This window comes from Cricetulus griseus, chromosome 10 (genome assembly GCF_003668045.3).
Source record: "Cricetulus griseus strain 17A/GY chromosome 10, alternate assembly CriGri-PICRH-1.0, whole genome shotgun sequence".
Classification (NCBI taxonomy): Eukaryota; Metazoa; Chordata; class Mammalia; order Rodentia; family Cricetidae; genus Cricetulus; species Cricetulus griseus.
The window spans coordinates 12351067-12370529 of NC_048603.1; the positions used below are offsets into that span (position 1 = coordinate 12351067).

A 19463-nucleotide genomic window follows, 5' to 3' on the forward strand; every position below is an offset into this window, starting at 1 on the left:
TGATGTTTTTCCATGTCAACCCACCACAAGTCACAGAAGCGGTGTAAGCACCCAGATCCATGCCCCCCGCCCCGTATTTCCTTTTTTAACTGTCTATGTGTACATACGCTTTCTCTCTAGAGGTGGTGTGCACAGCCAGTAGCCTGCTTTCTCTCTGTTTCACATAAAGCAAATTTGCTTCCCTGGAATATTCTTTCTTCTCATCTTTCACAAATGCCAAGTATTCCGTTGAAGAATCGTTGGGGAATTGTTACGCTTCCGCTCTTCGATACTGCACACAAAACTGCAATGTGGGTCACTGTGTGTAGCTCATTCTCCCTCCGTCAGCGTGCTTTCCTTCATTTCAAAGATCCCTCCCTTCAACAAGTTCTCCTTCTTTCTGTCCCACCCCTTCATTTCACAAAACCGTTTCATCCCTCTAAGCTCTTCCATATACATCTCAAACTCTCCTTTACATTCATGAATCCTTTTTAACTAATTATTTCATTGGCATAAACCCTTTACCTTTATTGAATATATATATATATATATATATATATATATATTTCTTTTGTATATATATATATTTCTTTTTTTCTCAAATAATATATCCTGATTATGGTCATCCCCCCCCCCCCCGACACACTCCTCCCCTCCCATCCGGGTCCATGCCCTTTCCTGTCTCAAATTAGAAAACAGGCTTCTAAGGGATAATAATAAAATAAGATAGGACAAAAACTAACATCTCCGGAATAGGACAAAACAAACTAAAGGAAACGAGCTCAAGAGAAGCTGGAAGAAACAGACATAGATGCACATAGTCACACATTCAGGCATCCCATAAAAACACTAAACTGGAAGCCATAATATACGTATGGAAAGGACCTATAGGGTAAAAGGCGAGAAGAAAAACTATATAAAGTGTATTTAAAAAAAATAAAATTTTAAAATAAAGCTCGAGATAAAATCTTTAAAAAAAAAAAAGGAAAGATCCCCAATGTGACGAGGAATCTCCCCTAAATATGCTGGAGTTCCTTCTCTGTTGTCCGTCTCCTGCTGGGCATGCGGCCCCCTCAAGAGGACTTTGTTTCCCCAGTTAGACCCCCTTGAAGAAAACTAAATTTTCATTTGCAGGTGGTTATCAATTGGAGACTGCTTCATGGTAGGGGTGGGGCCTGTGTCTCCTTCTCCCTCCAGCTTCTTGGGTTTTCCTCTTCCAGAATATAATAACTTTGCAATAAAACGTGAGTGGTTTGTTCTGTTCTGGAAGCTCCTGGTACCTTAACAAAACCCCGCCTCGTGGAGTTTGCCGCGTTTTCTCCTAAATCAACCCTCTTGTAGCGTTCTCTACTCACCAGTGATGATATGACTTTGTTCTGGTTTTACAAACGCAGGAGGATCTCAGCCAAAACTCACCATCAGGCCGTTAACTTCAACATCTTCGAGGGCATGGTTTGCCACGGGGTGCCCCTGGTGACGATTTCAAGAGGCAGAGTGGTGTATGAAGCCGGAGTTTACAACGTCGCAGCAGGAGATGGGAAGTTTATTCCCCGCAAACCGTTTGCTGAATACATCTACAACCGAATCAAGCAGCGAGACCAGGTGAGCCAGTCCCGCCACAGGGACCAGAGCCCTGTAGACGCCCTGGTTTGTTATTTATTGCTCCTGGTGGTGGCATCATGTCACAGTGAGTTGGTTCAACATGCTCCTGGGGGTGTCAAGATTGACCAGAGAGCACATCCCAGCTTTCAGTGAGAGAAGTTCAAGCCCGGAGGCTTGCAGATGTGTCTCTTACAGGTTGCTTGACTCCCGCGCCCAGGGTAGGGACCTATTCACCATCCAAGAACCAGGCCACACAGTCATTGGCTGGGAGCTGCCTGGGGGGCGTGGCCTGTCTGCACACCTTTGGGGACCTTAAGTCAGCAGCTTTGCCTCCAGAAATTGTGCTTCCCTTGAGCTAAAAATCTGCAAGGTGCTTTCTCGGGTGGAGTTTTGGGGAAGGGAGATCTGAGATGATTCCCCCCCCTTTGCCTAGCAGTATGGCCAGAGCGAGTTCTTCGTTGTCTTCAGGCTCTGCTTCCTCACCTGGAAATTAAACATTTCCACCCTCAAATAAGATTTTTTTAAATGTCAGAATTAATAAATGCCTGTCCCGTCTCTTCGCTTTCCCATAACTGATTCTGAAACGAAAGCCCACAGTCTTTGTAACAGCTCAGTGACAAGAAAGAGGTATTTGGTCCGACGGTGGTGGGGCACGCCTTTATTCTCAGCCAGCACTCTGGAGGCAGAGGCAGGAGGATCTCTGTGAGTTCGAGACCAGCCTGGTCTACAGAGCTAGTGCCAAGATAGGCTCCAAAGCTACACAGAGAAACCCTGTTTCGAAAACAACATCAACAAAAAAGGGATATTTGTTTTTAATTCATCTTGCATTTTCATATACTGTTTGTACAAACATTTAAATATTTTTTTAATTTCACCAAATACACTAAAATATTGTAAAAAAAAAAGTTAGGTGAAAAAATTTAGATTTCTGTGTTTTGAGAGTGGGGAGGCAGCCCTGTACGTTTGCACTAATGAAGTCTCCCAAGGCTGTTGGGCTGGTCCCACAGAGTAGGCTCTTACACTCTTTTCCCAGCAGGCGTCACTCCACTTTTCAAATAATTTCCTAAGGTTTTGCATAGGTAAACCAGTACTCTTAAACACTTTAAATTCCTCCCAAACACTACAAATTTATTTTTTATCTTTCCCCTTTCCTTCCTTCCTTCCTTCCTTTCTTTCTTTCTTTCTTTCTTTCTTTCTTTCTTTCTTTTTTTCCATGCTGGGTGATACCCAGGACAGATCCGAAGCCTGCATCTCCTTCTGAGCCACATCCTGGTCCTACAGTTCTTTGTACAGTATATCTAAGTCAACAGAGATGGTGTTTAAAATGGTGTTGAGTTTGCTGTGGGGTTTATTTAGAAATGTTGACACTGACAAGTGACAAGCAGTGACAGCAAGGATCCCAGGTGTTTTTGCTGGTCTGTGCCATAAGTAGAGGCAGTTCTAACACCAATGAGTGTTCCTGAAGGCACACCACACTGTTGCAGTATTCCCCGCCTGGTTCTGCAGCCACCTTGCCCCAAATGAACACACATAATATAGATTAATTATGAAATTGTTGGCTGATGACTAGGGCTTCTTATTGGCTAGCTCTGTCTTAATAATTAACCCATTTCTATTAATCTAAGTATTTCCACATGATCTTATCTTACCGGAGAAGAATCCGGACCTGTAACTCCTTTGGCGGCTACATGTCAACTCCTCTCTGCCTATACTTCCCAGAATTCTCCTCATCTCCTAGCCCTGCCTATCTCCCTGCCTAGCCAATCAGTGTTTTATTCATCAACCAGTAAGAGAAACGGATACAGAATAACATCCCCCATCACCACACTGTTAAGTGAGGCAAGGGTGGTGGCTTTCCCTCATTTTAAAGATCAGGAAACTGAATATTCAAGGAACCAAGGGGCTTGTTTGGAGCTAAGAGAGAAGTCCCAGATGTTAAGAGCATTTGTTGATCTTTTAGAAGACCCAAGTTCTGTTCCCAACAGTCTCATCAGGTGGCTGGTGACCTCCTGTACCCTCAACTCTCAGGGACCCAATACTGTCTTCTAGTTTCCACAGGTACCTCCACCCATGTGACACACACATGAAGATAAAAATAAGTGCCTTTAGAAATAAACAATTATTGGGGCTTGAGAAATGGCAGAACTGATAAGAGCACTTATTGCTCTTGCAGATGACCCTGGTTCAGGGTTTTAGGTTCAGCACCTACAAGAAGGTTCATAGCCAACTCCAACTCCAGTTCCAAGGTATCATGTCCATTCTTCTGGCCTTCCTGGGCACAGACATACTTGAAGGCAAAACATGAATACACATAAAACATTTTTAAAAATTCAAATACAAAATAAAAGACCATAAAATCTAAAGGGATGTGGAAATGATATTTTTAATATTTTTTGAATATAGGTAACTAATCCTTCCCAGAACTTTTAAAATAAGAAGATGAGACATTAAAACATCCTTAAAATTTACACTTAAAAGCCATTCAAGGAAGAGCTTTAACAAGGAAAGAGACATGAAGGAAATAAAAGGAAAAGGCAAAAGTAACAGAAATTCAGATATTTCAAGTTTCCTGAATGAACAGACGCCATGTTATTAATTCCTTACCAAACACAGAAAAAAAGCTCTTTAATTTCAAATGGATTTTATCCCTGGAAGTTTTGTGTATTTAGAGTACTGTAATTTTCAGCAAAGATTGAAAATATGAGCCTTCCCTAAGCTATTCTCAAAGCCCTTCTTTCCTTCCTCTGTTCGGTATTAAGCAACTGCTACGTTGTCAGGAGAACACAGTCACATTGCTCTTTACAGAGAACTCAGAACAGCTTCCCGGAGAGATATATAGCTCCGGGACACTGCTGCCAAAGCTTTTAAACCACCTTGCATCTTTGCAGTGATAAGCATAATTTTCCTTCTAGATAAGAGAAAATCGAGAGGATGACTTGGACTCAGTCCTTGGAATGGGTATTTTCCATCTCCAGCATTACAGTTTGTCAATGCCTTTCTCAAGGTGGCAGTGTGAGAGAGTCATTTAACTGCCATACCGTCCTGACCCACGGGATTGATGGCCAATATCAAGCAAAGACGAGGCAGAAGCTGGAGCTGGCTCTTTGGTGTGGGAGAGACACCCACACACATCTCTATCCATGTCCTCATTCATGTCAGCTGGAATGTGGGTTGCGCCCACATTCCGAATCCCAGAATCACCAAGAGGCCCATTCTGATGCAAAAGCAAAGAGGCTTTTATTGTTGTTTAACGAGTCAACTGCATTAACTCAGGCCCTATGTCCTTTCGTTGTGGCGGGTGGGAGGACCCTGAGAAAACCTCAAGGTGTGGAACTTACAGAGCAGTGTAAGCGGAGTGTCTAGGGGTAAGCAACAGTCTCGGATTGCTGTGCTTCTGGGCTTGGACGACTTGTCTTGTGTTGATTGGTCCACTGGTTGTTATGGCCTGTAGGCCCTCCCAGGGCTATGCTCTGCGAGTCACTGTTGTGCACTTGTACCGTAAAGCACACTCAGAGCCGAGTCCCGCCTGCTAACTTCTGATTGGTTCATTGACACAGGAGGGCATCTGACCTCCTGGTGACTAGGGCAGGCCCAGCAAGGTCAGACATGTGCTGAGTCAGAGGCCTACAGGTCTTTCCTGCAGCCTGTCATGGCTGCTAAAGCAGGGGGCTGGGTGAGGGGCTGGTCCCTTCAGTGAGGCACATTTGTAGCACAGAGGTAGGCAAGTGTTACTTCAGGGATGTTAAGGACGGAGAGAAAAGAAGAGGGCTTGCTGTTACTTGTTTCCAGATCATTGCTGCATGCTGGAAGGATACTGACTCTGAGGCCCGAGATGTTCCAGAATCTGAAACACTAGGACACCTCAAATGTCAAATTTTATAGCTAGGAGTGCCCAACCAAAATACTTCAAACTATAAAAGATGTCTAGCCTCCAACATTTTGAGAGGCAACTCAACCTGTGCTCTTTCTTCGCCTTATCTAACCATTCAACACTGTTCGGCTGGTAATGTTTATTGAGCATCAATTGGGTGCCATAGTTTAATTCTTACAGCCCTGGAGATGAGTGGGTGGTGGTCCTATGTTATGGATTAAGAGATCCAGGCTCACGTTAAAGCACATTAACCACAAAGTTTCAACCCTACTGGGTGCATAGCCCTGCCTCCTATGTCTCCAATGGGTTCTCAGTGGTCCATCTGCAGTGTGTAGGGTCTCGCTCCGAATTCTGTTGACAAACTTAACAGAGGAAGCCAGGCAATTGAAGGTGGGGTTTATGGTCAATGGGTAATTATTAGGGAAGCACTTACACAGATTCGAGTAAGTAACTGCTGTGGTCTTCCTGGCCCAGAATATGCAGTCTCTCTGCCCGTCTTATGCTCTCCACAACCCAACAGAGAGTCAGACCCTCCTCTACCTTAACGGGTCATGTCTGCACCTGAAACCACACCCAAAGGGTGTGGCCATCACCACTAGTTGACTTGCAAGGCAAGATGCCACTACAGGCAGTGGGGTTGGGGGATGGGGTGGGGGTGGCAGAGGCAGGCAGATCTCTGAGTTCGAGGCCAACCTGATCTACAGAGTGAGTTCCAGGACAGCGACACAGAGAAACCCTGTCTCGGGGTGGGGGAGAGGGGACGGACAGAGGAGCCAGCCCCGGAAGTAAGTGTTCAATGTTGTTGCACTGTCCTTGGGCAATAGCTCACAGCATATTTTAAGAATGATAACATATACATTTTCATTGTTGAACCCTCTCTCTTCTGTTGAACCTAAGAGCTGCTCGCATTGTAGTGACTCACTGGGAACCACTGGGTAGCTCAGCTTGGTGTATCCAGAGCGCCCTCTGTCTTCCTTCCCCAGGGGCAGACTGGATTTCATCCTCAAGCAGCTATCATTCATTCACTCTGTTTGAGGTCAGGCCAGTATGTCTGCTTGACATTTGGAGTTGCTGTTGTTTTTATGGATGTTTGAGTGTCTCGGTCCCCACGGGTGGCGTGGTATCAGTTATTCCATTGAGGTCTAGGGAGGCTTCTCTATAGTTCCTGCTACTTTCAGAAATCCTAGCAGCTCCCATGCCACCCTCAGTAGATAATACAGTCACATTTTCTATCCCCTAACATGCTCCTCTTCCCCTGATCAACTAATCAAAAAGCATTTCTGTAATTATGTAGCTACAATGATGATGCCTCTTAAATCCTTATTCATGGTACTGTGCATAATTCCCATTTTGTTTTTCTATTAGTACATCACAACGACAATCATAATTAAATATGATGAACTCCAACTGAACTCTCATCTGCCAAAGTGATCCACCCATACTCTGTCAAGTGAGGGGCGATTTTTGCTCTCTGTGTCACTCAGGGCACCCTTTCGCTTGTGTTTACCTTCAAGCCATCTCATCCGATTCAGATGGAAACCGCTGGTGCGGAAGTGTGATTGCCAAACCTTGACCAGGGTGCACTGGAGGGATGGGCATGACCCATGCCAGATGCGTCCACAGCTCCCCAGTGTCTGGAGATGCAACTTGGGAAAGCCGATGGGTAATTTGAAATAATGTTGCTCTCAACAGAGGAATACAAAGTTCCCAGAAGTCCAGTCGCCAAGCGTCCACCCCTCTTTTCACAGATATCTGTTTATCATCAGGCATGATCCAAGGTGCTAGGATACAGGGACCTGTAGTCACTTGATGAGGAACAATATCGAACCCAAGATAGGTTATTAGCTGGCAATTTATTGGGAAAATATACTCACACAAGGAAAAGGAATCATTAACCAGATTTGGCACTTCGAGAAGTCGGGTCCCAGATGCTTCCAAAAGCTGGCTGAATGCAAAGAGAGAGAGAGAGAGAGAGAGAGAGAGAGAGAGAGAGAGAGAGAGAGAGAGAGGCCTGGCTCCTCCTCGCCCTACACCCTTCTACATACCTGTGACCACACCCAGCTGGGCGTGGTCATCAGTACAGGTATTGGGATCTCTGCCTACAGTCACTGATGCCAAAGGGCTTACATCCTACCTCTTTCAAGTCTAGCTCCTAGTGTGTGCCTAAGTCTTCGTTCATGACCCACTTTCCCCCATCTCTCTGCTGTGCTTTTCCAGCTGTTTTACCGGGAAATCTGGAATGGAAGAGATAAAGGCTGGAGATCGAGTTAAGAGTCATCAAATAGAGATTTAAATTCCCAAGTCCAGGGTCACCATGGCAACTGACGGACAGAGAGAAAAGAGGGATCCTAGTACTCAGGGGCCCCAACCTTCAGAGATCAAGGTCAAGAGAAAACAGCCAGGGAGCTGGAGAAATCTGGCCAGTGAGGCAGAGCAGAGGAGAATACGAGTCTTTAAGGTGGGAGTTCAATCCCACCTACTGTGTTCAACCCAGATCATCTCGGTCCTCATCTAGACCCAGGTGTTTTATGCTGCATTGAAAATCTGCTGAGAATTAAGTATGCTAGTATCTTTTTAGCTAGAGAAGTTGGAATGGAGTCTGTGAGCCAATAGCATAATCTCTGAACATTGATCCCTGGTCCTGCTGTATCTGGGGTCTATATCTTGCTGGCATTTCATACTTCACAATGGAAATTTGTCATTGTCACTAGAGGAAAGGATCAAGACTTGATTTCCTAACAGTGGTAGGAGGTTACGTTAACTTAGAAAACGAATGTTCACCTGGGTTTCCGGCAGCACGGACAGTGCTGCAGGGCAAGTGCCATTTTGTCACACTCAATGCCATTGAGGCTCTGAGATGCACATAGAGCAGGATGCCAGGGTCAGGAGACAGACAACACAGAGATAGACATGATTCGAGTCTAGTCAAGACAGAGCTTATACAAGCCAGCTCAACAGAAAGGAAAATATCAAAAGGTTAAAAGTCATAGGAAGTGTAGGCTAGACCATCCTGCAAAAGCCCGACTTATGGTGTGGGTCTTGAGTTTGTAGCTAGGATCCAGGGATGGGATCTATAGGCAGCTGACCAGCCTGTACAACAGTGACTCTCAAGCTGTGGGCGGTGACCCCTTAGGGGGTCAAACAACCCTCTCTCAGGGGCCACTTAAGAAGATGGGGAAACACGGATATTTACAATATGATTTATAATAGTAACAAAAATGAGGTAGCAATGAAGATAATTTTATGGTTGGGGCCTCCACAACATGAGAAACTGTATTAAAGTTCCCAGTATCAGGAAGGTTGAGAACCACTGCCCACTATGAATGAGGAGGACCAAGGACATTTGGCCTGAATCATTGGTGTTGTGGTCTGTTCCCAAGGTGCTCAGAAGATACAGAAAGGTAACAACTGAGCACAGAAAGTAGTTAGGGTCCAGGAACTCTTGTAGAAAGAGGGGTGATGGAACAGGGGCTGGGGGGGGGGCAGGTGGCACACAGATGAGTGCACAAATGTTTGCCCACTTACGTTAGTTTCCCCCAGAGCACTCACTGAAACACACCATGGGATTTACCAAGAGGAACCGAGAGAAAGGCCAGACCTGTAAATAGTAGGCAAGAGAGGGTGTGAGAAAAAAAAAAATCTTGGTTTGCTTGCAAGGACTGGGTTATGTCTGTTATGATGTCAAGTGTCCTGCTTTGGATGATAACTGTGTAGGGTTCAGTGACACGCCACACAGCCTAGCTTGACCATAGAGCCACAAGAGGGAGAGGTGTGCCAATGAAGACCTGAGATGGAGGAGGTACTCAGAGACCTTGGGGGCCAGATAAGTTTAAAGTCCCAGACGTGACCAGAGCATCACTTGAGTGGCGTTTATGGGAGATTGACACTGTCTGGATGTCTCAAGATGATGAACAGGGCCAGGATGAAGGAAAGCCACAAAGAGGATTCAGGAAAGCCTCTGACAGACCTAGGAGAGGGCAGAGGCCAGCCTGGCACTCAGAACTAATGTGCTTCACCTTCCCAAACCAAAGCTGTCTGTGCCCTGCTCTGGAATGAGTGAAGAGAATGCTTTGCCTCTGGAGCGGCTCACGTTTCTGAGAGATGGGTTTTATTTGCCATTTCATGGTTGAGGACACAGGCCCAGAGGTGTTTCTTAACTTGTCAGTTCCCCACAAATAATGGCTAGAAAGAGGAAGCTCCAACTTAAACTCGGTCCACTTCCAAGCCCACACTGTTGATCAGTGTATTAGTTTGAGTCTCCAACGTGCAGCCCACAATTGCATGTGTGTGTGTGTGCGTGTGTGCGTGCATGTGCGCGAGCACTTATGTATGTTGTTGCATAGTACTGTATAGACAGAACATATTCCGTGCTAGGCACTACTCCACATGTTTCATGTTTAACCCTTCAACAGCCCTACCGTGTAGTACAGCCTTTCAAATCGGCTAGTTCTAGGGGAGCCGAAGCAAGGAGTGAAGGACTCTTCAGACCATCCAGCTTCAGAACCCACTCTTGTAACAACTGAGGTTGACAGCTTCTTGGCTCATCAATGAAAATACGTGCATGTTTGTAAACACCATGCTTTTAGTTACTTCTCATGAATTCTTTTGCTCATAAAGTTCAGAATGCTTTTCAAGTTCTGGAATTAACTCCGTGTGTGCGTGTTGCCTCGTGGGTCACTAAAGAGGTGAGGTCCTGCAGAAGTCCTGTTATGTGCCAAGGCAACCTCGAAAACGGAGACATAATGCAAAGTAGTCTACTGTGCAGCCAAATATCTGAAGAGTTGCTGGAGAGAAGAAAGAACGCTGGGACTATAGGCAACTGGAATAGAAGCAAAAACAACTGGCAGTTGGGGCTGGGGAGATGACTCAGCAGTTAGAGACCGGCTGCTCTTCCAGAGGACCTGGGTTCAGTTCCCAGCACCTACATGGCGGTTCACAACGATTTCCAACTCCAGTTCCAGGAGATGGGAAGCCTTCTTCTGGACTCTGTGGGCATGGCATGTGTATGATGCACAGATAGACATACATGCGAGCAAAACATGCTTGCACATAAAATAATAAATCTTACATAGTTTATAAATATATAATAGGTTTTTTATATCGCTTTTTTAAAAAAAGGAAGAAAAGACGGAATGAGAGAAAGCTATAAGGAATGATAGAAAGTTACAAGAGTGTGCAACCAGATGGAACATTTCCTGGCGTTCTTTCTTTCCCCTAGGAATTCATTTTCTTGCTTGTGTATGTGGGTGTTTGAATGTGTGTAGACACACGTATGTGTGTATTCACGTACACGTGTCATTCATGTTGAGGCTCAAAGTCTACATCACTTGCCTTCCTCCCTTACTCTTCCACTTTCACTTATGAGGCAGGGTCTCTCATTTGAGCCCAGAACTCATGGATTAGCTAGTCTAGCTAGCCAGCTTGGCCTGGAGAGCCCATGTCTCTGCCTCCCTAGGGCTGAGGGTGAGGACTCTGGAGTAAACCACAGAGAGAAATGAAGAGTGTTCTGTTTCAGACCTGCACACCTACCCCGGTGCAGCGTGCACCCTACAAGGGAGAAGTCTTCAAACTGAAATCCAGAGAGACGGAAGAGGATGACAGAGCTGGGACTAGGGTGCAGGGCCACTCTTGATCCGGGTGCTGTGGTTCAGCAAGTACAAAGTAAGTGTTCCCGAGTAAGTATCAACCAACAGATGATTACCTGATGGGGGAGGTCCTTCTGTAGGCTGTGAATATGTGTTTCTCTTATTGGCTGATAAATAAAGCTGTTTTGGCCAATGGACAGGCAAGGTGTATCCAGGCAGGAGGCAAGATGTATCCAGGCAGGAAATCCAAACAGGGATAGAGAAAAGCAGTAGGCTAGTCAGGGAGACACTGTGTAGCAGCTGTGGAAGAAAGAGGTCTGGGTATCATCGTGTAAGCTAAGACCACATGGAGATACACAAGGGCTAATTAAGAGAGAGCTTGCTAACAAGAAGCCTGAGCCATTGGCCAAGCAGTTTATAATTATTATAAGCCTCTGTGTGTTTATTTGGGACTGAACGGCCACAGGACTAGGCAGGACAGAAACTTCCATCTACAGTTACCTCCACATAAACATCAAGTTAGTATCTTTCATCCCAGGCCCATGAAGAGTCTAAAGCTTCAAAGTAGAGGTCACACTGATAAAGGCCTTGATGACTTAGAACATTAGATGTGGATTTTGATTGACAGACCTTGAGCTAGCTAGAGATTCATTCTCTAGAATGTTAGGGAATATTGCAAAGACCCCAGAGATTCTACTCTGAGTGAAAAGCAATAGCCAGTTGCAGGCAGAGAGCCCCACCAGTAGGTCAATATTTAGAAACCAACTAGAACTTTATGTGGGGGAAAAATGAATCTTTGTACTGTGAATGAAGCGATGGACTATGATTTAGAATGCATGAAAAGTGAATAAAATTGAGGAAATAAAGGAAAGTTACGTAACTTTTTTTTTGGCTTGGGAAGTCTTATTGAAAGAAAGGGAATGAGAAAAATGGGGAGGGGAGAGGGAGATCTCTGGGGACAGGAGTGGTGGAAGAGAGAGAGAGATAGAAGGACAAAGAGACTAAAAGACACACAGAGAAAGAAAAAGACAGACAGAGAGAGAGAGAGAGAGAGAGAGAGAGAGGGTGCAAAAGACCTGTCTGCCTCTTCAGAGGAGCAGTGGAAAGAGAAGAGCGAAAGTTACACAACTTTTTGAGAGAGAATTTCCTAGAAGTGTTTGGTAGTGCCCGACACTCAGTTTCTGGGGGCAGTGCAGCCATCACAATACAGAGACATCAAAGGTGGGTCTGTCCTGCGCTGCCTTTGGACATGCGGATCTTTATGATTTGAAACTCCTACTATTTCCATTTTTTCTACAGTTTCTTTTCCCTCCATTGTTTTCTGTTCCTACTCCATTAAAAGACGGTGCTAGAGTGTTTGCATCTCTGTGACGTCACTTCCATTGACTAAATGAAATGTACATTTCCCCCCTTTGGGTGGCTTCCCTAGATTCTGATTATTTGTTAAAACGGTGATGTAGCCATCTGGGAGAGTCTTACCCTAGCCTGTAGGTCGTGGGATAGCAGTTAGTACAGCCCAACACACGATTATAAACAAGCTTAAAAGGTCTTGAGATGCTTTTTGTATTTGTTTTCTTGGTAACTTGATGGTGTGGCTCTCGGTGTAAGCTATAAATGACAAATGTCACAGGGCAAAGTCAAAGGGTCAGACACTACTGTTGGAAGTTGACCCGATCAATGAAGGTTTGTGTGTGTCGGCTGGAGCACTGCTGGATGAAGGTCTGTCTTTCTGCATGCTGGGGCATTGCACACACTCACATCTGACAGCCTGTGCTTCCCTGCTTCAACCGTGTGACAGCAGGGATTTGGATAATGAGCACTGTGACACTGCAGGCCTGGCTCCCTCGTGCGGTGTGCGCTCCCATTGTTGGACATTGTCATTTTTTAACAGCACAAGCCCCGGAGCTTTAGTGTTTCTGTCATTCCCACCTTACTGGAATTATTCTCATGATTCAGAAAGATTATGTTTAAAATTCCGGAGATTAGCGAGAGAAAGAAACAGGCCTGGGTGTGATCACGTGTTCCTTACAGCTTTTGTAGGAATAGGCTTAGTGTTTACTTTGATTAGAACATTTCTTGAATTCAGTCTCTCTTTGTGAGGGAGAATGTTACACTGAGTGCCTTTTATTCTCTTCAAAGGTGAAGCAGAGTAAAGGCCTCCTCCCTGCCATGCTGTCAACCCCTGGAGAAGAGCCTGTTATTTCAACTCCCCAAGATCCTTTAGGAAAAATAATCGCCCTGAGCCTCTTTGATTTTTCTCTCAGAAGCAATAGCTGTCTGTCTCACTGTGCCTTTGTTGCTGCAGAAGATTGAAGGTATAAATGAATGTCCTTGGGGTGGGAAGTCTGCGTGAAGATTCATTGATGACTCTTTTCAAATGTCATCTTGCCTTACACTAGGTTTCTTTCTTTGGGTTTTTAAAGATGACTTTCTTGTGTAAAGGGTTTGTTGTTCTGTATTAATGGCTACATTTGTTTGAAATAGCACTGCGATTTTATATTTGATTACAATTAATAAACACTGGGAGCTTCATTTTGTATTCTGGTATCTGAGTTCCATGTGTCTCCTTCTACCTAGTGGGTGGGACTAGGACCTGGAGGATCTCAGTTCTGAGAGAACATGATTTCTTGAGTTGTCAGTGGCTCCTGTGTGAGTTAAGTCCCTGGATGGGTCCCAGGAAATCAAACCAGGTGTTCAACCGTTAAATGAGTCCGAGGCAAACTATCCAATCAAATCACATTGATGGATTCAGGATTTGAGGGGATTAACTGGAATTAGAATCATCTGGAGATATGTTGATCTGTTCCTCTCAAGTGCCTCCTGTGTCTTGGTCCCTTTATGCATCATGGTTGGGCTTCTCTTTCTTCTGAGTAGATAGGCCTAACAGGGTGCCTTTGGATATAACCACACTCCGACATACACTAGCCTACGAGAGGGTGTGTTTGCACATTTAACGGAGGGCAGTGAGGGGCTCAGTTATCATTTGTTCTGAGCATATGGAAGAGAGGATGGTGAGTTGCACCCAAAGAGAAGTCTTCCAGCTCAATCAAACTGCAAGTTCTTTTTTCTCAGGTTAAAAGATATCACAAAATGTTTTATTTATTTTTTCCTTCCTGCACTCTGCTGGACAATTAGAATACAGAATTCTATGCCGGTGAATAAGTCAGTTGCTTTCTTACCCAGAAGTCAATCCTCACGCACCATTTAACGCTCGCTTGAAATGTCACCTTCTCCCAGAGGCTTTCCAAAGTAGGTTAGGTCCTTCTTTTATGCAGCTCCGACGTCCACACCATCATTGCACCCTGTCTCCTGCAGAATGATACAGTTGCCTCTGTATCTGTGGGTTCTATGCCCATGGATTCAACCAATGGATCTTATTTCTTGTCATGATTCTCCAAACAGTACAGTATCTCAATCTCTATACAGCACCCACTTCACATTAGGAGGTAAAAGTCCTAAAAAATCAAGGGACAGATTCAAGGATAAGGGAGGGTGAGCACACACAGTTTAATGTGACATGACTTTATATAAGTAATACCAGCATCCTCAGATTTGGGGATCCATACTGTCCTGAAGCCAACTCCCCATGCGTACTCACCGGGGACGGCTATAGCTGCTTGCTTCACTTCCCTGTCTGCTCCAGAAGCTACAGGGTGGGTCTTGTCTGGTTCTCTGGCCACTCCCCCATACCCAGCACAGTGTGATTCGTAATGAGTGGATACTTTTGAATTTTTAAATAAAAGAGGACGTGAAAGAATCTCTGCTAAGTTCTTCAATTGACACAGAGAAGTTAGAGAGTCATAACGCAACAGAAACAAACTCTATAGTTGTTCCTGCCCAGCTCCTCAGGAGAAGAGGGAAGTGACAACACGATTGTTCTACTCCAGCAAAGCCACTGGAAATGCACACGGCATCCCTTTGTAGTTTACAGATTGCCTGTGAGACCAAGCTCCTTTTCCTTACGAAGTTTGATTGATTTTCCCAAACCTCAGTTTCTTCATTTACAAAACAAAAACAAAACAAGAATTTGCCCTCCCAGCAGGGTGTTATGTGATACCCAAGCCCTACTGTCCAGAAAGCCTAGACTGTTGTGTTCTTTCCTTGAATACCAAGCCCTTAGTGGTGGCAGAAGAGTGGAAAGTACAAAAAGGAAGGTGGTGTAGGTCTAGGCACAAGACGAGGACATGTGGCCGTCTTGGAGATGTCATTGGGCATGATGGCCAGGATGTGGGCGCCATGAGCAGTCTGAGCAGAGATGCGTTTGGAAGCATGGGTATAGTTGTTCAGCACCGGAGTTTTGACCTGCTGTTTCCAGCCTGGGTTGGTTCACCCCTCCTTGGGCAACCTGGTGGTTCCCTGCTCCCGGGAGGTCACCATATCCATATTGATGTCGAACTTAGTGCGGACACCCGGTCGGCATAGCTCACTACAGCCCAGTACTCCTGGACTCAAGCGATCCTCGTCTCTCAGCTTCCCGAGTATCTGGGACTACAGGCGTGCGCCACCGCGCCCGGCGCATGGGGATAGTTGAAACACAGAGGCAGCACATCCTAGCAGGAGCTCTTCTCCTTGTGTGGCAGACAGCAGCATTGTGGACTTGTTGCCAAAGCTGCATTGGAACCAGCATCACAAGACGTAAACATCTCAAGCTTCAGTTCTTCTATTGATGAAATGGAAATTCAGTAGCTAAGACTGTTGTCTATGCAAGGATGGTTGAAAATTAAGATACTGTGTATGACGTCCAGTCAGTGTCTGGCCAGAGATGTGCCCTTCCTCTGCACGGCTTTCCCCGTCTCTTCTCTATACTACCTAATGCTGAGTGCCAAAGAAGGCACACAATATAATAATTAGATTTCTTTCTGTCTGGAAAATGTCTGTGGACAAGTCCTTTAAACCAAGCAACAATGTCATCATCTACTAAGCACCTGCTGTTTGCAGAGCACCGGGCCAGACCCTTCCTTTTGGTGGCCAGTGCCTCTGAAAAGCTGCAGGGTGGCACAGGAACGAGCTCAGGAAATCCAGGTTGAGGGAATGGAATAATTGTGCAGATACCAGGTGGTGGAAGAGCGGAGTTTTGTGGGGCACACTGTAGTAACGGCCAGAGTCACAACATTTCACAGTTCGGGACAGGGAATCCGAGGGTTAAATAAAGACAAGACAATGGGTCATTCTTGCAAGGAGAATGCCATTTATTTTCAAAGGGGAGAAGACTTATATACCACAGCAGCCACAGTGGAAATTTACTCAGACCAAGGTCCATGACCCCCAAACACCCCCTCACCCCGGGCAATGGGCAGATAGATAGTTTGCATACTTGCATACAGGCCTAAGCAGAAGGAGGGAAGTGAACGCCTAATTGAGGTGGACAGAGAACCCCAAGGACACTGTAGGTCACCCATCAGGGTCCAGACAGCACAAGTAACACAACAGCAAATGGTGGTTTGTGTTCATGGTCAGGGCTGCATCTGTTTTAAGAGCCTCCATGGTGAGATGGTAGTGTTTGTAAAACTGTAAGCCCCATGGGGACTGGTTCTTGGGACTTGAGACAAGGGTGTTTGTATAAGAGCTAGAGAGGTAGGGCAAATTAATTGAGCTTTTTCTTTTTTTTCTTTTTCTTTCTTTTTTTATGTTAAAAAAGCATTTAATTGGAGGCTTGTTTACAGTTTCAGAGGGTGAGTTCATACCCATCGTGGCCAGGAGCAAGGCAGCAGGCAGCTAGGCATGGTGTTGGAGCAATAGCTGAGAGCTTATATCTGGTCCACAGGCAGCAGGCAGAGAGAGGGGAGAGAAGGAAGGGGAGGTCAGAGGGAGGGAGGGAGGGAGAGAGAGAGAGAGAGAGAGAGAGAGAGAGAGAGAGAGAGAGAGAGAGAGAGAACTGAGCTTTTTTGTTTGTTTGTTTGGTTAGTTGAATTTTGGTTTTTTGTCTTACAATGGGATGCAGTCTCCACAAGAACCCAGGACCTCTGGGGTTTTCTTTAATGAAACAAATGTGCTCAATAGATCCTAAATGACACCACCTATTAGGCCTTCATTATGTGCCCACACCAGGACTAAGCTCTGTGGACTCTATCACCAAATTCTGTCTGCAAGCTTATGAGATAGCATTGTTTCTTTGTTAACAAATGATGACCCAAGACTCAAGATTTAACAATTGCCCAAAGTGTGACTGATGGCCATTTGGCTGGCAGATGACTCAAGAAGTAAAATAATCACTCTAGTGTATTCCTTAGTCAAGAGTTTCTCCATCCCGGAAACATCTCTCATCTCTTCTCTCTCTCTCTCTCTCTCTCTCTCTCTCTCTCTCTCTCTCTCTCTCTCTCTCTCACACACACACACACACACACACACACACACACACACACACACACACATGCCCACAATCTCAGAAAAGAAAATGTCTATCCAATACTGATAGCTGCAAAGAACACTGTAGAACAAGACAGTAGATTGGGTTCCAAAAGTCAGCATTGATTGGCAGGGACCATGGCCAAGGAACTGAGTCACTGTGGAAATGGAATCAGCAGTAGAATCATTGGGGTGTAGTGAAGCAGAGAACACACAATGCAGCCAGCACAGAGCTGGCAGGGAGTAAGCACCTGGCAAGTTATCCAGCCTGTGACATGTTCCCATGTCACTGCAGAGCCCTGGGAAGCAACTGGAGGAAAGCCAGTCTCTCCACACTGGGCTTGTTACCCAGCCGTTTTTCCCACTAGACCTTCCTCAGATTTGACTTTTGGGGTGCACCCAGCTCCCTCAGCCTGCCCCATCCCCCAACCCTGTTCTTTCAGCCTCTTGCTCTTCTCTCGTGCTCTTCACCTCCACCTCCCCACGTTCTGCCTTCTTTTCTTAGATGGTTTTCAATACTCCGCGAGGCTTCAGAACCTTGGAGCCAATCTCACCCTGAATGAAATTCTCCCATGTTGGGAACACACAGGCCCACATGTCCTCTTGGCTCAATAGTTACTGCTCCGCACAGGTCTGTGGAGAGGAGAGAAATTTCCAGCACAGTAGGAAGATAGGGACACAAGCCTGCAGGAGCTCATAGTAAGAAGAGCATTGCTGTAGAGGTATCTGGGAATGCTTGGCTGGGCTCCTGGGGCTGCAGCAGGCAACTCTGTTGTAGGGCTGGGGCTTCAGGGTCCATCCTGAGAGGGGGTAAGCCTCCTAGGATAGTCATGATGCTTTGTTTCATTTTGTTTGTTGGCAATCGTCTTGGTTAGGGGTTCTATTGCCGTGAAAAGACACCATGACCATGTCAATTCCTTTAAAGGAAAACATTTAATTGGGTTGCTTACAGTTCAGAGGTTCAGTACATTGTCATGGTGGGACATGGTGACGTGCAGGCAGCCATGGTGCTGGAGAAGTAACTGAGAATCCTACATCTTGCAGGCAAGATAAGTAGACTATCTGTCACACTGAGTGAAATTTGACCAAGAGACCTCAAACCCCACCCCTACAGTCACATATTGTCTCCAACAAGGCCACACCTACTTCAACAAGGCCACACCTCCTAATAGTGCCACACCCTCTGGGGGCCATTTTCTTTCAAACCACCACAGCAACAAAGGGCAAATGAAGAATGTTTCATCTTCTAGGATCCTAGAAAATGCAATTATGTCCCTGGATCTGAAGGCTCAGGAAAGAGAAAGGAATGCCTTGGTGTTTTTGTTTACAGAAGTTTTCTGGTGGGTGCTGGCTTACCTGTCAACAAGAAAGGACTCATAGGGAGTGATGGTGACTCAGAGAATCAGCCGCAGGGGGCAGTGCCTCCTGCAATAAGAATCCACAACAGGGGCTGGAGAGATGGCTCAGCAGGGAAGAGCACTGACTTGTCTTCCAGAGGACCTGGGTTCAATTCCCAGCACCTACATGGCAGCTCACAGATGTCTGTGACTCCAGTTCCAGGGAATCTGACACCCATGGCAAAAGACCAATGCACATAAAATAAAAATAAACAATTAAAAAAAAGAATATACAACATGGAGAAGACTTGGTATCCACATATCCATGGGTCTAAGGATGAATAGACAGCCTGGGGAACATCACTTACCTTCTCTGAACTGCAGTTTCTTGACTTATGAACTGGAGACCCTAAGAGTTCCTCTGCTTTCTTGATTGCACGGTTAAAGAAACCCAAAGAGATGACATTTGTGAACAAAGCAACAAGAGTGTACTGAGAGTAAATGAGTTCACCAGACCCAAGATAAAGATAAATAGGTGTTTTATTGGGGAACAACTTACACAAATAAGAGTAAATAACCACCAGGGCCTTCCTGCTCTGGAAGATGTAGTCTCCGCCCTTTCGATGCTCTCAGCAACCCGAGAGAGGGCGTGCCTGGAGCTCCTCTCCTTTAAAGGGGTCACACCTGCCTGAAACCACACCCCAAAGGGTGTGGCCACTACTACAAGTTCACTGGCAAAGGGGA

General features: G+C 45.6%; 1 protein-coding gene across 1 annotated transcript in view; it reads left to right on the top strand.

Annotated features, from left to right (window-relative positions):
• The window catches only part of Dpys (dihydropyrimidinase), a 72358-nt gene extending 61274 nt beyond the window's left edge, over nt 1–11084 (top strand). Inside the window, exons 8-9 of the mRNA XM_035449661.1 lie at nt 1374–1581; nt 10968–11084. Of these exons, the coding sequence (XP_035305552.1) occupies nt 1374–1581; nt 10968–11084 (325 nt within the window). The remainder of the gene's footprint in view (nt 1–1373; nt 1582–10967) is intronic.
• The last annotated feature ends 8379 nt before the right edge of the window (nt 11085–19463 follow it).